Source organism: Carcharodon carcharias, chromosome 5 (assembly GCF_017639515.1).
Source record: "Carcharodon carcharias isolate sCarCar2 chromosome 5, sCarCar2.pri, whole genome shotgun sequence".
Lineage (NCBI taxonomy): Eukaryota > Metazoa > Chordata > Chondrichthyes > Lamniformes > Lamnidae > Carcharodon > Carcharodon carcharias.
In genome coordinates this window covers 108,103,235-108,120,380 of record NC_054471.1, presented here as the reverse complement: position 1 = coordinate 108,120,380, position 17,146 = coordinate 108,103,235, and the positions used below count along the sequence as shown (strand labels likewise).

The following is a 17,146-nucleotide window of genomic DNA, read 5'->3' as shown; positions in this document are numbered from 1 at the left end:
AGGAGGGGTAGTTTACCTTTGTTACCTTCAAGCAGGATGCCATTTGTGGCTTTGATGAGAAGTCCATATACATATCAACTACACAAGCCTCATCCACCCCTCATGTTACTTTTTCAAAGAATTGGATCAAGTTAGTCAAACTTCATTTGCCTTTAACAAAATCAAACTGACTTTCATTTATTTACTCACACTTTTCCAAATGCCAATTATTCTTATCTTGGATTATTGTTAAGCTGAGTGGCTCGTCTAGCCCTTTCCCCTTTTTTGAACATGAATGTAACATTTTGCAATTCACCTCTCCTTGGGCACCACCCCACATCCAAGGAGGATTGAAGATTTTGGCCAGAGCCTCCAGTTTCCATCCTTACTTCTTTTGGTAACCTAGGAAACATCCTAGTTGGACCAGGTGACTTACTCACTTTGAGGATCATGAGCCTTTTAAGTAACTCCTCTTTATCTATTATTATCCTATCCAATTGCCTCCTATCACTATTGCCTCCTGCTTTACTGCTACATTTGTAGCATCCTCTTGTCTAGTAAAGAAAGATACAAGGTATTCATTTTGGACCTCAGTATTTTAATAAAAATCTGACTTGTGCACGCACTTCCTGCCCCCAGACTGCAACATCCTGTAATTGTGACAAATTTGGAGTAACCTCGTCCCGTTACCACTTCTGTTCCCCTCTGTTATCAGTGGGCTGCCTGGCCTCCATACAATAGATGGCAGTGTGATCACTCCTCTATTTTTGAGCAATTTAATGTTGACATTACTCTAGCCTTAGCCCCTGCCTCCATGCCTCTACACTTCCTGCATTTTCTCAACTTTTGGAACTCTAAATACTTAAGATTGCAGACATTAAAAAAATACTTTGTTAAACCTAAAATAATGCATCATAAAAAGATCCACATAATTTAAAGTGCATGTTGGCCTTTTCATTAACTTTTTAATTTCAATCTACATCTGCAACATTCAACTTTTACCTTTCACTTTTATCTTTAACTCTTCATCCATACAGCAAGTCTCTAAGAACTGTAGGCAATGTACTGTATGTTTACTCGTTTGTTTTATGTAAACAGTATGTGGGACATGCATGCTATTCAAAAATCATCTGGAGATTCTCATCTTAAAATGTCCACAGATAGTGTTTACTCTTTGCCAGTTATGTTTCCCTGTGACACCTCTAATGTCCCAACGTTACTCTGATCACTGACCTATAATGTTCATAGTGACATATGAACATATGTAGATATGAATTAGGAGCAGCAGTAGCCCATTTAGCCCCTCAAGCCTGCACCGCCCTTTAATAAGATCATGGCTGATTTGATTGTGGCCTCCAATCTACTTTCCTGTCTACCTCCTATAACCTTTAACTCCCTTCAGAATACAGGATTTATCTAACTCAGCCTTAAAAACATTGTGATCCAGCCTCCACTACTTATTGGGAAAGAGGATCCCACAGACTAACGACCCTCAGAGAAAAAACTTCTCCTCATTTCCATATTAAATGGGAGACTCCTTATTATTATGTACCCTGGTTCTAGCCTCTCCCAGAAGGGGAAATGTCCTCCTGGAATCCACCCTATCGAGTCCCCTCAGGATCCCGTATGTTTCAATAAGATCACCTCTTTCTTCTAAACTCCAATGGATACAGGCCCAACCTGTTCAACTTTTCCTCATAAGAGAACCCTTTCATTCCAAGAATCAGTCCACTGAACCTTCTCTAAATTGCTTCTAATGCAACTATATCCTTTGTTAGGAACTCGAGTTAGTTTTAAGTAAGTTATATTTGTATTGTTGGGTGTTAAACATCAAACTATAGCTTATTCCTAAGTTTTAGCTTTAAGTTTAAGTTTAATTTATATTTTATATGTGTGTTAAGAAAGCGGAAATTTGGGTTTTTGTTTCACTTCAGAACACTGCCTTCAAGTCTGTGGGTATGTTTGTATTTTAATGAGGTTTTATGACTTTTGATGAAAAGAGATGGGTTATCAAGGGGTGAATAGTGTAGGGATTTAAAACAAAGGAGAGAAAAACTGTGCTGTTGCCTAGTGACAGAGGGCCCACACAGAGACACAGGGAGAAACAGAAAAGCAGTTTGATTTCAGTTAGTAGGAACATTCCACAGAAACTGCAGGCAGGAAGGGAGCTGCAGCGAGCAGGTCCCAAAGAAAAGAAAAAAGTCCCAAAAACTAGGTAGTTGGGCAGAAGATGGTCCCAGGAAGACAGTGAAGTTAAGGGAAAAGAACAGGAATCCGAACTGGTCCAGTTCAATGGAATCGACAGTAAGAAGCAGAGTAAAAAGGCTCTAAGTCAAAAGACAAAGCTGCAGGGAGCAGAATCAAGGCAAAATGGGCTTGTGAGAGGCCAGAGGAGGCAGCCAAAGGTGGAGCAGTGGTGTCCTGCTTGGCACAGCCAATACCTGAGAGTGTGTGTTGGGGAGTGAAGCCTGAATGCACGTAGAAATCCAGGGGTATAGAACATCAGAAGGGGAGTTCAACCCCTTGGAAGTGGATCCTTGTTGAAGACGTCCAAGTGAAAGTGACGTTTGGGAGAGGATCCAAAGTGATTACTTTGAGCGTTGAAATTGGAAATCTTCGGGAGAAAGACAAGAGTTCAGTGAGACCAGTTGGCTCACAGTGTGACAAGCATCTGGAGGGATTTGTTGAGAAATCCATGGCATCCATGCTTTGGGTAGCACTTGGTTTCAGAGCGTGGGGGGTGTCTGACCTCAAGTCACCTAATGGTTTACATGGACTATATACTTGTGAACATTAGAGTACAAGGTAGATTTTGTAACTTCTGTTATCCTTATGAATTGTATATATCTGTTTATATCTGTAGTTGACTCTTAAATGCCCTCTGAACAAGGGCAATCAGGGATGGGCAATAAATGCTGTCCCAGCTAGCAACGCCCACATCCCATGAACGAATTTTAAAATAATTCAGTTAAGGTATAGTTGTTGGTGAAAGAGCAGCATAATATAGTTCACTTATTCTTGTTTAATAAATGTTTTATTCTTTTGTTAAAAGTTCATCAGCAGTCTCTGTGGTCAGGTTTTCCGTGCCCACCAGCGTTGGGTGTGATCACCACTGATCACCACTGCCATTGCCTCCCAAACCAGAGTGGTAATGTTGCTGCCCTTCCTCCAGCCAGAGAGGGGACAGAGGACATCACAACAGCCTCCAAGGCATCCAAAGGACGCTCGAGGGCTGCAGTCTTCTTGCCTTTCAGGGTCATGTCTTCTTTGCTGCAGTCCTGGGCTGGAAGCACTAAGCGCGGCTGTACTTTAAATATGGTGCCTGGCGCCATATGATGAAGCTGCGAGGCAACAGAGCAGCAGGCAAATTGGAGCCAATGTGGTGGGTTTAGGACGATACAGCATGAAAACCTGTAAAACATTTTATCCGCCCATTTCCGCATTTACTGCAAATCTGGGACGATTCCACCCTGTGACTCTGTTCAGTAGCCACTTTCCACGTTTCTGAACAAAGAATAAAAGTTAGGATCTATCAAGCCAGGTTCCACCCTGGGATCTGACTTGTCCAGAAGTAACATCAGCTAGGGTCATAACACTTTTCTTAAGTAAGGAGACCAGATGAGGTCTCACCAACAGCCTGTACAACTGCAGCAAAACTTGTCTACTTTTATATTACATTCCCCTTGCAAAAACAACATTCCATTTGCCTTCCTAATTGTTTGCTGTGCCTGCATACTAACTTTTGATGCTTCATGTACCAGGATACCCACATCCCTCTGTACCACAGAGTTCTGCAATCTCTCTCCATTTAAATAGTATACTGCTTTTCTATTAACACCACAAAACGCTGACCAGGAAGATGACAGAGTGCATCAAGAAGGTGGAGACTGTGGGGAAATATGGGACCTGTGATAGAGCCTCACTCTACAAAATAGTGAAGAAAATCGATATCAGCCATCAGGCCAAAAACACCTGTTCCTTCTGCGGGAAGACTAAGATGAAACTGACAGTGTTCGGTATCTGACATTGTGGATGAAAACAGTGGCTGGAGGAGTTTGAGCCTACAACACTGCCTCAGCCATTACCATGAAGTTTGCAACACCTCCTGTGGGAGCTGAAGGACCAATGAGCACAGGGTAAGGAGTCTGATCCCTACCAGAAACTTAATATGCCAAGAAACCTGTGAATAAAGGGTTAAATGAAAAACTACAAGAAAGGAAAATGTTTTGAGCCTTCAGGATACAGTTGCAGGAGGTTACAGAAGTATGAAGGGGCGAGACCATGGAGCAAACTGAACTCATGGATCAGAATCTTAAATTGGTGGAGTTGAGGGATCAAGGACCAGTGTGAACTAATATTTACTTTTGCCACCTGGAAGTGAACCACAGGTTGAGATTCTCCAAACTGATTGGACCTCCCCAGATATTCTTGAGCTGCTTGTGTGATCCAGCGTAGGATGTGGTAAGAGGCGAGACGTAAATCGGGTAGCCAATTGGCTGGTCACATGAGGAATTGATCATGTTTCTCAAGGCCTGCTTGGCATTCTGTATGCTGCCTCGCTCCGGGTTACGATTCTGGAGGAATACCAGCTCCAGTTGTTGTCCTGCCCACAGCCCCTTCACACATTCTTTATTGACCTATTGCGAGAAAAGGAAAAATCCTCTTAATGTACAACATTGGTACAGCACCAAGAATATTAATAAAACAAATGTTATAAGTAGGGCCCTCAACTAGGAAGCAAGGTACGCCATAAATCTAAGATAATAAAAGACAAGGAATAAAGCCAATAGGAAGTTCAGGAGAAACTTCTTTACTCCGAGATTATGGAAGTCACCACTACAGGAACTGTTGAGGCAAATAGTACAGATGCATTTAAGTAATAGTTAGATAAGCACATGAAGGAGAAAGAAACAGAAGTTTATTTTGAGAGGGTTGGATGAAGAAGGGTGGGAAGAGGCTTGTGTGGAACATAAATACCAATGTAGACCAGTTGGATCTTATTTATGGCCCACAATTTTGGTCCCCCCACAAGTGGAAACATCTTCTCTATATCTAACCTTCACAATTTTGAAGACCTATAAAAAAGTGATGCATTTCTATCATGCCTTTCACAACCTTAACTCATCTCAAAGTGTTTTACAGCTAATGACATATTTTGAAATGTAGTCACTATTGGAATGTGGGAAATGCGACAACTAATTAGCACACAGCAAGGTCCCACAAATAACAATGAGATAATGACCAGGTAATCTGTTTTGGTGATGTTGTTTGAAGGATAAATATTGGCCAGGAAATCTCTCCTGCCCTTCTTCAAAATTGTGCTATGGAATCTTTTACATCCACCCGACAGGGTAGAGGGGACCTCAGTTTAACAGTTCATCTGACAGATGGTACCTCTGAAGGTGCAGCACTCATTCCGTGCAGTCTGTATTATGAGCTCAGTCTCTGGAGTGGGTCTTAAACCTTATTACACGGAGGCAAGTGTACTACCATTGAGCTAGGGTGAAAAGCATCCCCTTTTTCACAGAAAAGAATCCTGGCCTGTTTGGTACATGTGCATGAGAAGTATGTTGATGATGACTACCTTCACCACTTTAAAGCTGAGATAGCGTCGATGAAGCATAATTATCTTGTATTCATCAGCTCCATCATCGACCACATGCCTGAGTGCGAGTAGAGCCTCTGCGTTTGACAGGATGGACTGGCGCCATAATGGGTCTCCCTCGTGACAGATGACCAGTGTCCGTTCATGGCTGGTGATGGCTCCGTACAGTATTTCAAGATCCTCATATTCATCGGATGAGGTGAAATGGTCCTGGACATAGAAAACACAATCATTGTAGCATCAGGCACTGCATAATCAGAGTTTCCTTGGGTCTGGAGTTTGAGAATATGACTAGCACTTACTCCTCCAAACCCCAACTTTGAAACTGCTGCTATGCTGAATGGGTTTTATCTGCACTATATTTCATTCTCGCTACAAAAACCAAAGTGCATTTCCTTTACCTCATGGCCTCTTCCCTTACTCAGCCCAATTATTCTCTGTGACACCCCAATCTTTGTCTTTCTGACCTCAGCTTCTCTCTTTCTTCTACCCCAGCCTCTTTCTAATACTCTTTCTCTTTGTAACCCCATCCTCTCTCTCACCTTATCTCAGCGACCCCAATTTCCTTCTGCAACCTTAGTGTCTCTCCTTGTGAATATGTAGTGTGTCAGCCTTTTTCTTTTTTTTTAAAAACCATTTTCTCAGTTATATTAGGAGAAATAGTAGTCAGGAGCAATATGGCCTCCTTGAAAATTGATAATGGTGATATTGTTAATGAAAATATGGAAATGGTAGGCATGTTGAATAATTACTTTGCATCAGTATTTACAGTAGAGGAAGTGTTCAGCTTGCCAGAAATCCCAGGGAAACTAATACTGAAACATGGGCAGGGTTTCACTAAAATTAACATAAACAAAATAACAGTAATTATCCAAGACCAGATGGTTCCATCGCAGAATTTTAATGGACTGAGTGAGAACATTGCAACCATAATCTTCCAAAATTTTCTTGATTTGGGAAGCATTCATTTAGATTGGGAAATTGTGCACATCTCTCAGCTATATAAGAAAGAGAGGAAAACCTAGACCAATTAGCCTAACATTTTCAGGTGATCAAAGAGAGTCAGCATGGATTTGTAAAGGATAGGACACGACAGATGAACAGAGTGTTTTCTAAATGTTGAGGAGTTAGAAACAATGGAGGTCCAAAAAGACTTGAGGGTCCAGCTAGGTAGATCATTAAAATATCATGAACAAGTGCAGAAAATAATCAAAATACTAATGGACTACAAACCTTTTTATACCTAGAGAAAGAAAATACAGAAGAGAATAACTCATGCTCCAGCTGTACACACCCTGGTTAGACCACACCTGGGATACTTTGAACATCTCTGAGCACTGTATCTTAGGAAGGATATATTGGCCTTGGAGGGACTGCAGCTTAGGTTTACATATGAACACATGGATTAGGAGCAGGAGTAGGCCACTTGGCCCCTCAAGTCTGCTCCGCCATTCAATAAGATCATGGCTGATCTGATTTTCACCTCATTTTCCTGATAACCTTTCACCACCTTGCTTATCAAGAATCTAACTACGTCTGCCTTAAAGATATTCAAGGACTCTGCCCCAACCGCCTTTTGAGGAAAAGAATTCCAAAGTCTCACAACCCTCTGAGAGAAAAAATAATTTCCTCATCTCTGTCCTAAATGGGCGACTCCTTATTCTGAAACAATGGCCCCGGGTCCTAGATTCTCCCACAAGAGGAAATATCTCTTCTGCGTTCACCCTGTCAAGTCCCCTCAGGATCTTATCTGTTTCAATCAAGTCGCCTCTTACTCTTCCAAACTCCAGTAGATACAAGTCTAGCCTGTCCAGCCTTTCCTGATAAGATAGCCCGCCCATTCAAGGTATTAATCTAGTAAACCTTCTCTGAACTGTTTCTAATGCATTTAAATCTTTCCTTAAATAAGGAGACCAATACTGTACACAGTACTTGGGATGTGATCTCACCAATGCCCTATAAACTGAAGCATAATCTCCCTACTCTTGTATTCAATTCCCCTTGCAATAAACAATTCTGTTAGCTTTTCTGATTACTTGCTGCATACTAACCATTTGCAATTCATGCACTAGGACACCCAGATCCCCCTGCATCTCAGAGCTCTGCAATCTCTCACTGTTGAAATAATATGCCTCTTTTTTATTTGTCCTGCCAAAATGGACAACCTCACACTTTCCTACATTATACTCTATATTTTGCCAGATCTTTGCCCACACACCCAACCTATCCATATCCTTTTGTAGCCCCCCTTACATCCTCTTCACAATTTACTTTTCTACCTGCCTTTGTGTTATCAACAAATTTAGCAACCATACCATTGGTCCCTTCATCCAAATCATTTACATAAATTGTGAAGAGTTGAGGCCCCAGCACTGATTCCTATGGCACATCGTTCGTCACATCCTACCAACCAGCAAGTGAACCATTTGTGCCAACTCTCTGTTTCTTGTTAGCTAGACAATCTTCTATCCATGCCTATATGTTATGCCCCACACTATGAGTTTCTATTTTCCGCAACAGCCTTTGATGAGGCACCTTATCAAATGTATTCTGAAAATCTAAGTACAGCACGTCCACCGGTTCCCCTTTATCCACAACACCTGTTACTTCTTCAAAGAACTCCAATAAATTAGTTAAACGTGATTTCCCTTTCACAAAGCCTTGGCTGATTACCTTGAATTACCCTGATTACCTTGAATTTGTCTAAGTGTCCTGATATAAAGTCTTTAATAATAGCTTCTAATCTTCCCTTTTACACATGTTAGGCTAATGGCCTATAGTTGCCTGCTTTCTGTCTCCCTCCCTTTTTAAACAGCTATTTTCCAAATTAATGGAACCTTCCCCAAATCTAGCGAATTTTGGAAAATTAAAACCAACGCATCAACGATCTCACTAGCCACTGCTTTTAAGACCCTAGGATGAAATCCATAAGAACCCGGGGACTATTTACATTTAAAAATTTTAAATCTCAGATTGATAGATTTTTGTTAGAGGTATTCAGGGATTTGGGGAAATATATGGAGGTAGGTTGCAGATCAACCATTATCTCATTGAATGATGGAACAGGGTTGAAGGGCTAAATCGTCCACTCTGTTCCTTTGTTCCTATATGTGCAGTGTGTCAGCAGACTGTCCAATACTCCACTACTGCTTTGATTTAATAAAGTCCTCTTCCTTGGTGGATTACTGAGAGCAGGTGGCACAGTGATCAGCAGCACGATTCTGATTCATGATAGGATCCTATCTTGTCAGCCAATGTTGTACACTGGTCAGGTGAGATTGTTGAACTATGTTTGGATCTAATATTTAAACCTAAGGTATTACTTTAGCAAACATGGAACCCGCAGATTAGATCCCTTCTGCTGTATGAATCCACAAATCAACTCTCAGGAGGAATAAACAGCTTTGGAATGCAAACAGGAAACTCCTGCTTGTTACAATTAAATGTCTCTGCAATGTCTGTAGCTAATGCCAGACCCAGAGGAAGTGGGTTTCCCCGGGACATCGTCTGCTTGGGAAAGTTACTCCAATGTCACCTTCACCTCAATCTTCAGGGTATGCTTGTCTAATGGTTTATGTAACTGGATTAATCCAGAGAATGTGGGTTCCATTCCAGCAGGATAGTTTGAGAGTTTTGAATACAATTCTTTAAAAATCCTCAAGTAAAAAGCAGTATCAGTAAAAGTGACCATGAAGCTGTCAGATAGGCACGAAAACCCAACCTTTCATTAATGTCCTTTAAGGAAGGAAATCTGACGTTCTTTCCCAATCTGGTCTTTTTGTGACTCCAGTAGCATATCAACTTTCCCTCTGAAATAGCCTAACAAGTTCCTCAGTTGTATCAAAACCATTACCAGTGGTTCAGGACGATGCACTGCCAACTTCTCAAGGCAACTACCGATGAGCAAGAAATGCGAGCCTTGCCAGTGATGTCCAGAACACAAGAATTAATTTCAATAAATGTGAAAACAAATGATCTGGAGATCAAAGCCAACCATGCACCATCTGATTCCTTTCTACAGAGTGCTCTCTGGTCTCTTGCCCTGGGTGCACTCTGACCCCTCACCAACAGTGAGTTCCCACCATGACACCCTGTGTAGCATCAGGGGCTGTGATTTTGCAATGGCAAGTTGCTGAAGTGCAATATGCCAACTGTGGGACCCCGTACTTTCCTTGTCAACAGAATGTGCAGAACAGGAAGGACCTGCTTCAGACCCTGTACCTGCTGACACAGCTAGGGGGGAGCACAAACAACAGACAGTCCTGTCCTAAAATGGCAGACAGGGTATGGGGAGGGGGGTGGGGTTGGTGCTCCTCTGTAAAAGGGAACACCCTTGACCCAGTGGACAGGTTGCTTTGGTCCCATCCCCAACAGCCTCAGTTCCCCACCTCCGCTGGGGTGTTAGTGCTCTATTTCTGTTGGGTGGGAAGCTGAGGTATTTACCTCTCAAGGTGAAATTTAGCCAGGCTGTGTGCAACAGGCAGAGGGGTCTCCCTCAATAGCCATGAGTTGGAGGTAAAGCTGGAGCTGCCTCCTCCCCAACAAGAATTTGTGTTCAAAGTGCAGTTTTGTTGAAGGTGTCCCCATTGTCATGAAGAGATATTAATGTCTATATTGTTATTGGAAATTATTTTTAAAAATAGAGTTCTAGTGGGGTCTGTGCCCATGTGTGCACATGTGCGCGACTTAATTGAATTAAAGCCAGCTAGTCTGGGTGCTTTGATGTATAGTAGTTTTGGGATGTTTATTAGGTAAACGTAAAGAGGGTAGAAGGTAAAGTGTAAATTTGCATGTTAAAAGAAACCATTCAAGACTGTGGGTGAAATCTTGCACCTAGCTAGAAGACGCCAAGCAATGTGTTTATTTTTTCCAGCTTACTAATAAAATTGGTGGGAAGGAAGGATGTTATTGTTAGAAGAGGTAAAGTTAAAAGCCTAGTGATACAATGGGAACTTTACATTCAAAGAGAAAGATATGTATAAAGGAGGGAGGAGATTGTGTGTAAGGTATTTTAAGATCCAACAGGTGTGAGAAGCCTCCAGCCTGAAGCCTCAAACTGCTGTCTGCAAAGACCCAGAGCTGAAAGAAACTCATTTTGAATGCGACTGCCAGGTGTCTGTTTAAATCTATGAGAGTTACTGTTGCCTTAACGGGGATGTAACTGAGAGTCAGATTAATTAGGGGATTTTTGTAGTTTTTACAGTGGCAATTTTGTAGACGTTTGTATGTGTTTACAGTCTTTCTTGTAGTAATAAATGTTTAATTTAGTTTTATAAAAAACCTCTTGAGACTTAGTGGTCTTATTAATACTGAATTCAAAGCCTGCATCTCGAAACATACAAATTGCAAAAATGGGTAATGACAGTTGTTTCAAATTTCCCTCTGCGATTTGAACAACTCAGCCTTTACCATTGGCTGTGTCATAATAACTGGGGGCTCTTTGCAGGATGTATTTGAAATTCCTTGATTTTTTGGACTGGTGAATCTTAAGGCTATGAGTCTGAGAAGTACTTTGAATTCAGGAGTGGGTGTGAGGTAATTTTGAAGTGGTGAGACTGAAAAATGGCTGTATCCATGGTTACATCTTTTTTGGGAGTAGAAGATATAACTCTGATTGGGTTACAGAAAGTATCCAAGAATAAGTTAACAGAGTTGGCGGATAAATTACAATTGGAGTTACCTGCAGGGGCCAGGAAAGCAGATATAGTTGAAGTGATAGCACAGCATTTGAAGTTGGAAGTGATATCTGACACTAGTGAGTCACAGCTGGACGTAGTGCAACTTCGGTTAGAAATGAAGAAGCTTGAATTTGAATAAGCAAAGGAAATGAAAAAACTGGAACTAGAGGCAGCAGAAAAAGAAAGGGAAAAAGAAAGATCATTTCAAAAAGAAATGGAAATGAGAAAACTTGATCTCCAGAGGGAAAAGTTAGCAATGGAAGAGAGAACTAAGGAAAGAAACAGGGAATATTGGCTTAAAAGGCTGCAAGTTAAAAAAGAGACCACAGATTCTGCGGAAAGTTCTGATGGAAAAAAACCTATAACCCAAAACCCAGTAGGGAGAAGTTTAAATTTATACAAGCTCTTCCAATGTTTGAGGAAAAAAGATATTGAAGCATCCTTTATTTCATTTGAGAAGGTAGCTAAACAGATGAAATGGCCACAGGAGAACTGAACATTATTGTTACAATCCAGGTTGGTGGGTAGAGCACATGAAGTGTATGCTTCAGAAGAAATGGTGGTGAGTTATGATGCGGTGAAAAAGGCTATTTTGAGTGCGTATAAATTGGTTCCTGAAGCACACAGGCAGAAATTTAGGAATGGGAACACAACCTGGGCAAACTTATATTGAGTTTGAGAGAGTAAAACAAAGTAATTTTGACTGGTGGATGCAGGCATTAAAAATAGAGACAACCTATGCAGCTCTTAGAGAAGTAATTCTTTTGGAAGAATTTAAAGATTCAATTCCTTCAGTAATGAGAACTCATGTGGAGGAACAGAGGGTTCAAACGGTAAGACAAGCAGCAGAGATAGCTGATGATTATGAGTTAGCTCATAGAGCTAAATCTTTTTATCGTCACCCTTTCAAACGGAAAAGGATAAAAAGTGAGAAGGTGAAAGGAAGGTGGGTAGTCAAGGAAGAGAAGGAGTAGCTGGAAATTCCCATGAAGTGTTTTCTCAGAATAAAAAGGAAGGTGCTGAGGGTAGAAGTGACATTCGAAAGTTGAGGTGTTTTCATTGTAATAAAGTAGGACACACAAAGTCATTGTGCTGGAAATTGTAGGGAAAACCTGTTGGAATTATTGGGGTGCAGAAAAGTTCTGGAAGTAAATGTACTATGGGTTCAGGCACAGGAGAAACCAGTTGTTTGTGTACGAGTAAAACAGGGAGAATCAGTAATAGGTAAAGAAGTGGGAATGTGTTCACAGTTTACCCAAAGAGAATTCTGAGGAGCAGGTTGCAGAAATGTTTAAAGATTTTGTGTGTGAAGGGAAAGGCTTTCCATCTGTACACGGTGGAGTAGGTAAAGATGTTAAAATTTTAAGAGACATAGTGGCTAGTCAATCTTAATGTTGGGGGATAGAGATACTTGTTGTTCAGAGGAAGTATTGCAGGAACAGGTAATAATAAATGGGGTTTATGGAGATGCTAAACCTATTCCATTGTGGAAGGTAAATTTAAAAAGTAAGTGGAAAACTGGTGAAGTGACTGTTAGGGTGGTGGAAAAATTGCCCATTGCAGGGGTTCAATTTATTCTGGGTAATGATATAGCTGGATCATAAATGTGGGTGATGCCTATGGTAGTTGAATAACCTGTAAAAATGTTTTCAACAGAGGTGTTCCAAGAGGAGCATCTTGGATTGTTTCCAGATTGTGTGACAACGTGATCACAGGCATACAGGTTGAAACAAGAAAAATAAGAAAGACAGGCAGTTCAAAGGCAGGAAAAAGGTATTGAAATCCAATTAGTAGGCACTGTGTTTGATAACATTGTACAGAAAGATGTAGGAGAGGCTGAAGTCTTTAACTCAAGGCAGTTAATTGAGTTGCAGCAAAAGGATTTGCAATTAAAACAGTTATATCAGACAGCTTACTCAGAAACAGAGGCAAAATGTATTCTGGAATGTTATTACCTTAAGGGTGATATTTTAATGAGAAAATGGAGGCCGGAACATGTTTCAGCAAATGAAAGCTGGAGGGAGGTACATCAGATTATTATCCCATTAAGGTATAGAAATGAGATTCTGAGGATTGCTCATGAAATTCTAATGGGGGGACATTTAGGAATTAGTAAGACACGGGAAAAAGTACAGAAACATTTTTATTGGCCAGGGTTGCATAGGGATGTAATCAAATTCTGCAGAACACGTTACACATGTCAGCTGATAGGGAAACCACAAGCAGTGATTAAGCCAGCACCTTTAATCCTAATTCCACCATTTGAAGAACCTTTTACTAGGGTCATGATTGATTGTGTAGGTATGATGGGCTGAATGGTGACCATCCGTGCTATGTCCTTCTATGTTTCTTGTTCTATGATCCTGTTAACTAAGTTATGCTATCACCAAACTCATGGAGAGTTTACCATACTTCACTGCATCCCTGTGGCTTACTGATGTGCCTTGTCAATGTATCTCACCCATATTCACGAAGACTCTGAATATCAGATTTACCTGGTGGAGCTTCAGGGACATTCGGATTCCTGGGGCAATGACCTTGTGAAGCAGATCTATGTCTTCAAAGATCCATTCCTGCTTGGCGGTGATTCTAAAATCTCCTTTAAATAATGCATGGAGCCCGTACAGAAATGATTCCAAGCTGCAAAGACATACACATAGTTCAGTCTCAACTAGATCATGCTCATTAATTCAGTTGTGACAATATACCCATCTCGACAGTCTATTCTCAATAATTCCAGTGTTTAATTTGCACCAAAGAAAAACTGATAATTTGAATCAGAAACGTAAACAATGCAGCTATCAGTATTTATTATTACCAAACATTCCAGTCAAACAACTTGAAATTAAGAATAACAGTTGTTAACTTCATTACCACTGCCAAAAATTAGAGCGAGGCCATTTAGCAATGAAATCAGAAAGCACCTAAACACAAAGAGACATGGACATCTGGAATTCCTGCCTCTAAAAGGCTGTAGATTCTGGGGAACAGTTGAAAATTTCAAATCTGAGATTAATGGATTTTTGTTGGGTAAGGGTATCGAGATATTTGGAACAAAAGCATGCAAATGAAGCTAAGGTACAGATCTAATTCAATGTTAGAATAGGTTTGAGGGGCTGAATGGCCTCTTCTGTCCCTACAGTCTTATAGTCATCATTATCATTCTTCCTGTGGCATTAACACAACATAAGGCAATCGCCTAAATCTGCCTTGAGCATTTGCCTCACGTTCCTGTAGTTGAGGCATTTCATCTGCATCAATTCTTACTGTATTCTGTGGAGGTCCTCAGGGTCCACCTGAGGGGACAGAAGGTGCCTCAGTGTTGCTTCTCATTCGAAAGATGGTACCACTGACAGTGCAGCACTGAGCGTCAGGCTGGATTATGGTGTTCAAGGGCTGGATTTTTGCTGAGTCAGGATTACTCAGGAGGTATTTAAAAATGGCAGGTGGGTCCTGATTCTGGGATTCCTGATCCCAAGCCCAGGGTTTCCAATTTTCAGGAGTGCCTTTTAAGGATATGGGCTGGTTCAGGTAATGAGCGTGCAGCCTGCACTCCCAACATTGCCAGCTCCATTTGCGGGGATAAGCATATAGTCATTCTCTGCAACCTTCACGGAGTCAGGCCAGCTTTTCAAAAAGTCACAGTACCTGAGGGGTGTCATGGACAATAGTCTACATGAGCGAACATTTTAAAAGTTAATTTCAATGCCTCCTTGCCAAGGTATGCCTAACACCAGTCCCCTATGGCCCCCTCATGCCCCCAATGACAAGGTATGCCCTCCACCCACCTTCTATGGCCCCTCATGCACCCCCCCCCCACCCCCCCCCCCCCCCCCATTGCCACTTCCATGCCTATTCACTCATTATACACTATATAGAACCAATGAACCCTATATTGACAATAGGATGTGTAAAAAAGCTTTGAAAAGGTCATTCATTGATTACTTTCCACTTCCTTAGAAAAAAACTCATTTTTACTGAAGGCCAATAAAAGTGTTGATCTCCCAGACTCTTTAAAGTATCAATATCAGAAACTCAAGCACTTGAAACCTCCTTATCTTGTGTAAATAAACATTGTGAAATTGACAGCAAAGATCAGAGGGCCAGAGCTGTCAATCAAGCTATGCTTTACCTGGAGTTCAGGTACCTTAGGACTCTAATGGATGTTTGGGCTCTTGGCAAAGAATATATAATGAGGCATGGCTGAGAGCCTGGAATTCCATTAGCATGTTGAAACATCTGAGTCCCAGTGAAAACATTACTTGAATGTTAGCTCTGGTTTTCTGAACTTTGCTGTCATTTGCACAATGTTTAACTTACACAATATAAACAGGTTTCAAGTGCTTGCAGTTTCTGCTATTGATACTTTAAAGGGTCTGGAGGATTGACATTTTTATTGGCCTATAATAAAACATTTTTAATAAAGTAGAAGGTTATCAATGAATGAGCTTTTTTTTTTTTACACATCCTACTGCCAATATAGGGTCCATTAGTTCTATACCATGCATAGTGGGAAAATGGGCTTGGAAGTGCTCTAGCTTGGCATGGGGGCATGCAGGGCCATAAGAGTTGAGGGAGTATACCTTGGCATAGGAGCATGAGAGGCTATAGGGGTCGTTTTGGAGGACTTCCCTGGCTTGGGCCATGAGGGTTGTTTGGGGGGGGGGGTATACCTTAGCATAGGGGATGGGTGGGGGGCATGAGGTGGCATGGATGGGACATGTGTTGTGGTGTGGGCTAGATGGCCTTTATTACAACTGGGACAAAGTCCCACAGCTCCGAGGTGGGCCTTTTAAACAGCCCTCTCCACACCTCGTAGCCCCTATAGCTGCCTCTGAACTTTTTCTAGATATGCTGGCCCAACTGCAGCCTGCAGCCTCTCTTCCCCGTCATGAAGCTATTAATGTTATGTAATTTAATACGACTGGAAAATATTTTTCTTTTAAAATATAGCTTTACTCTGTGGGGTTGTCTTAATTGGATCAAAGCAAGCTAGTCTGGGTGCTTTGATGTGTACTAGTTTTGAGATGTAAGAGAGGTAGAGTGCATTTGCATTTTTTGAATAGAGCATTCAAGAAGGCGAGTGAAATCTGGCACCAAACTAGCAGAGACAAAGTAATATGTTTATATTACTAATAAAATTGGTACTATGAAAGGGGTTTTATTGTTAGAAGAGGCTGGTAATACAATGAGAATTTACATTCAATGAGATAAGCTAGGTATATCAGAGGGCAGTTTTCGTGTGTGCGAAGCAGAAGCAATGTAAGATCAAAGCAGCTGTAAGCCTCCAATTGTCTCCACAGGAACCAAAGTGGAAAGAACCTAATTTTGAATTTGTAAGGTGAAAATGCCTTGCTTGGTATCTGTTGAAAGTCTATGGGTTGCTGTTGCCTTAATGGAGATTAGTTTGGGAATTTGTTAAAAGATATGATAGAAGTAATTTGTAGCCATGCATATGTGTTTAATATGTTCTAACTTAATAAAATGTTTCATTTAGTTTAATATAAAACCTCCCAAGAACTGGTGGTCTGATTATTGAATTTAGAGTTGCAGCTCAAACATATCACTTAAAAATATAGGTTATGGCAGTTGTTTAAAGTTTCCCTCTGGGATTTTTAAATAACACAGCTTTATCGAAAAGCTGTCTCATAACACATCCCTCAGCCACCCCAAACATCCCATCCTTGCGGGCACTTTCTCCTGAGGCAGGTCAAGCCAGGAATTTTCCTAACTCCTTCTACCTGCCTCAAGGATGAAAATCCGGCCTCATGTCTCTGGACTTGAACCCACAACCTTCTGACTCAGAGGTGAGTGTGCTGCCCCTTGAGCCACAGTTGCACTTGTCATCTTGGCTGAGCTCACTCCTGTATGGACCTTCTTTCAA

At 41.2% G+C, this 17,146-nt stretch overlaps 1 protein-coding gene across 1 annotated transcript in view; it reads right to left on the bottom strand.

Moving 5' to 3' along the window:
• pcnx2 (pecanex 2) overlaps positions 1-17,146 on the bottom strand; it is a 215,934-nt gene that overhangs the window by 41,450 nt on the left and 157,338 nt on the right. The window contains exons 30-32 of the mRNA XM_041188107.1: positions 13,758-13,902; positions 5,564-5,794; positions 4,342-4,616 (exon numbers count right to left, since the gene is read on the bottom strand). Of these exons, the coding sequence (XP_041044041.1) occupies positions 4,342-4,616; positions 5,564-5,794; positions 13,758-13,902 (651 nt within the window). The remainder of the gene's footprint in view (positions 1-4,341; positions 4,617-5,563; positions 5,795-13,757; positions 13,903-17,146) is intronic.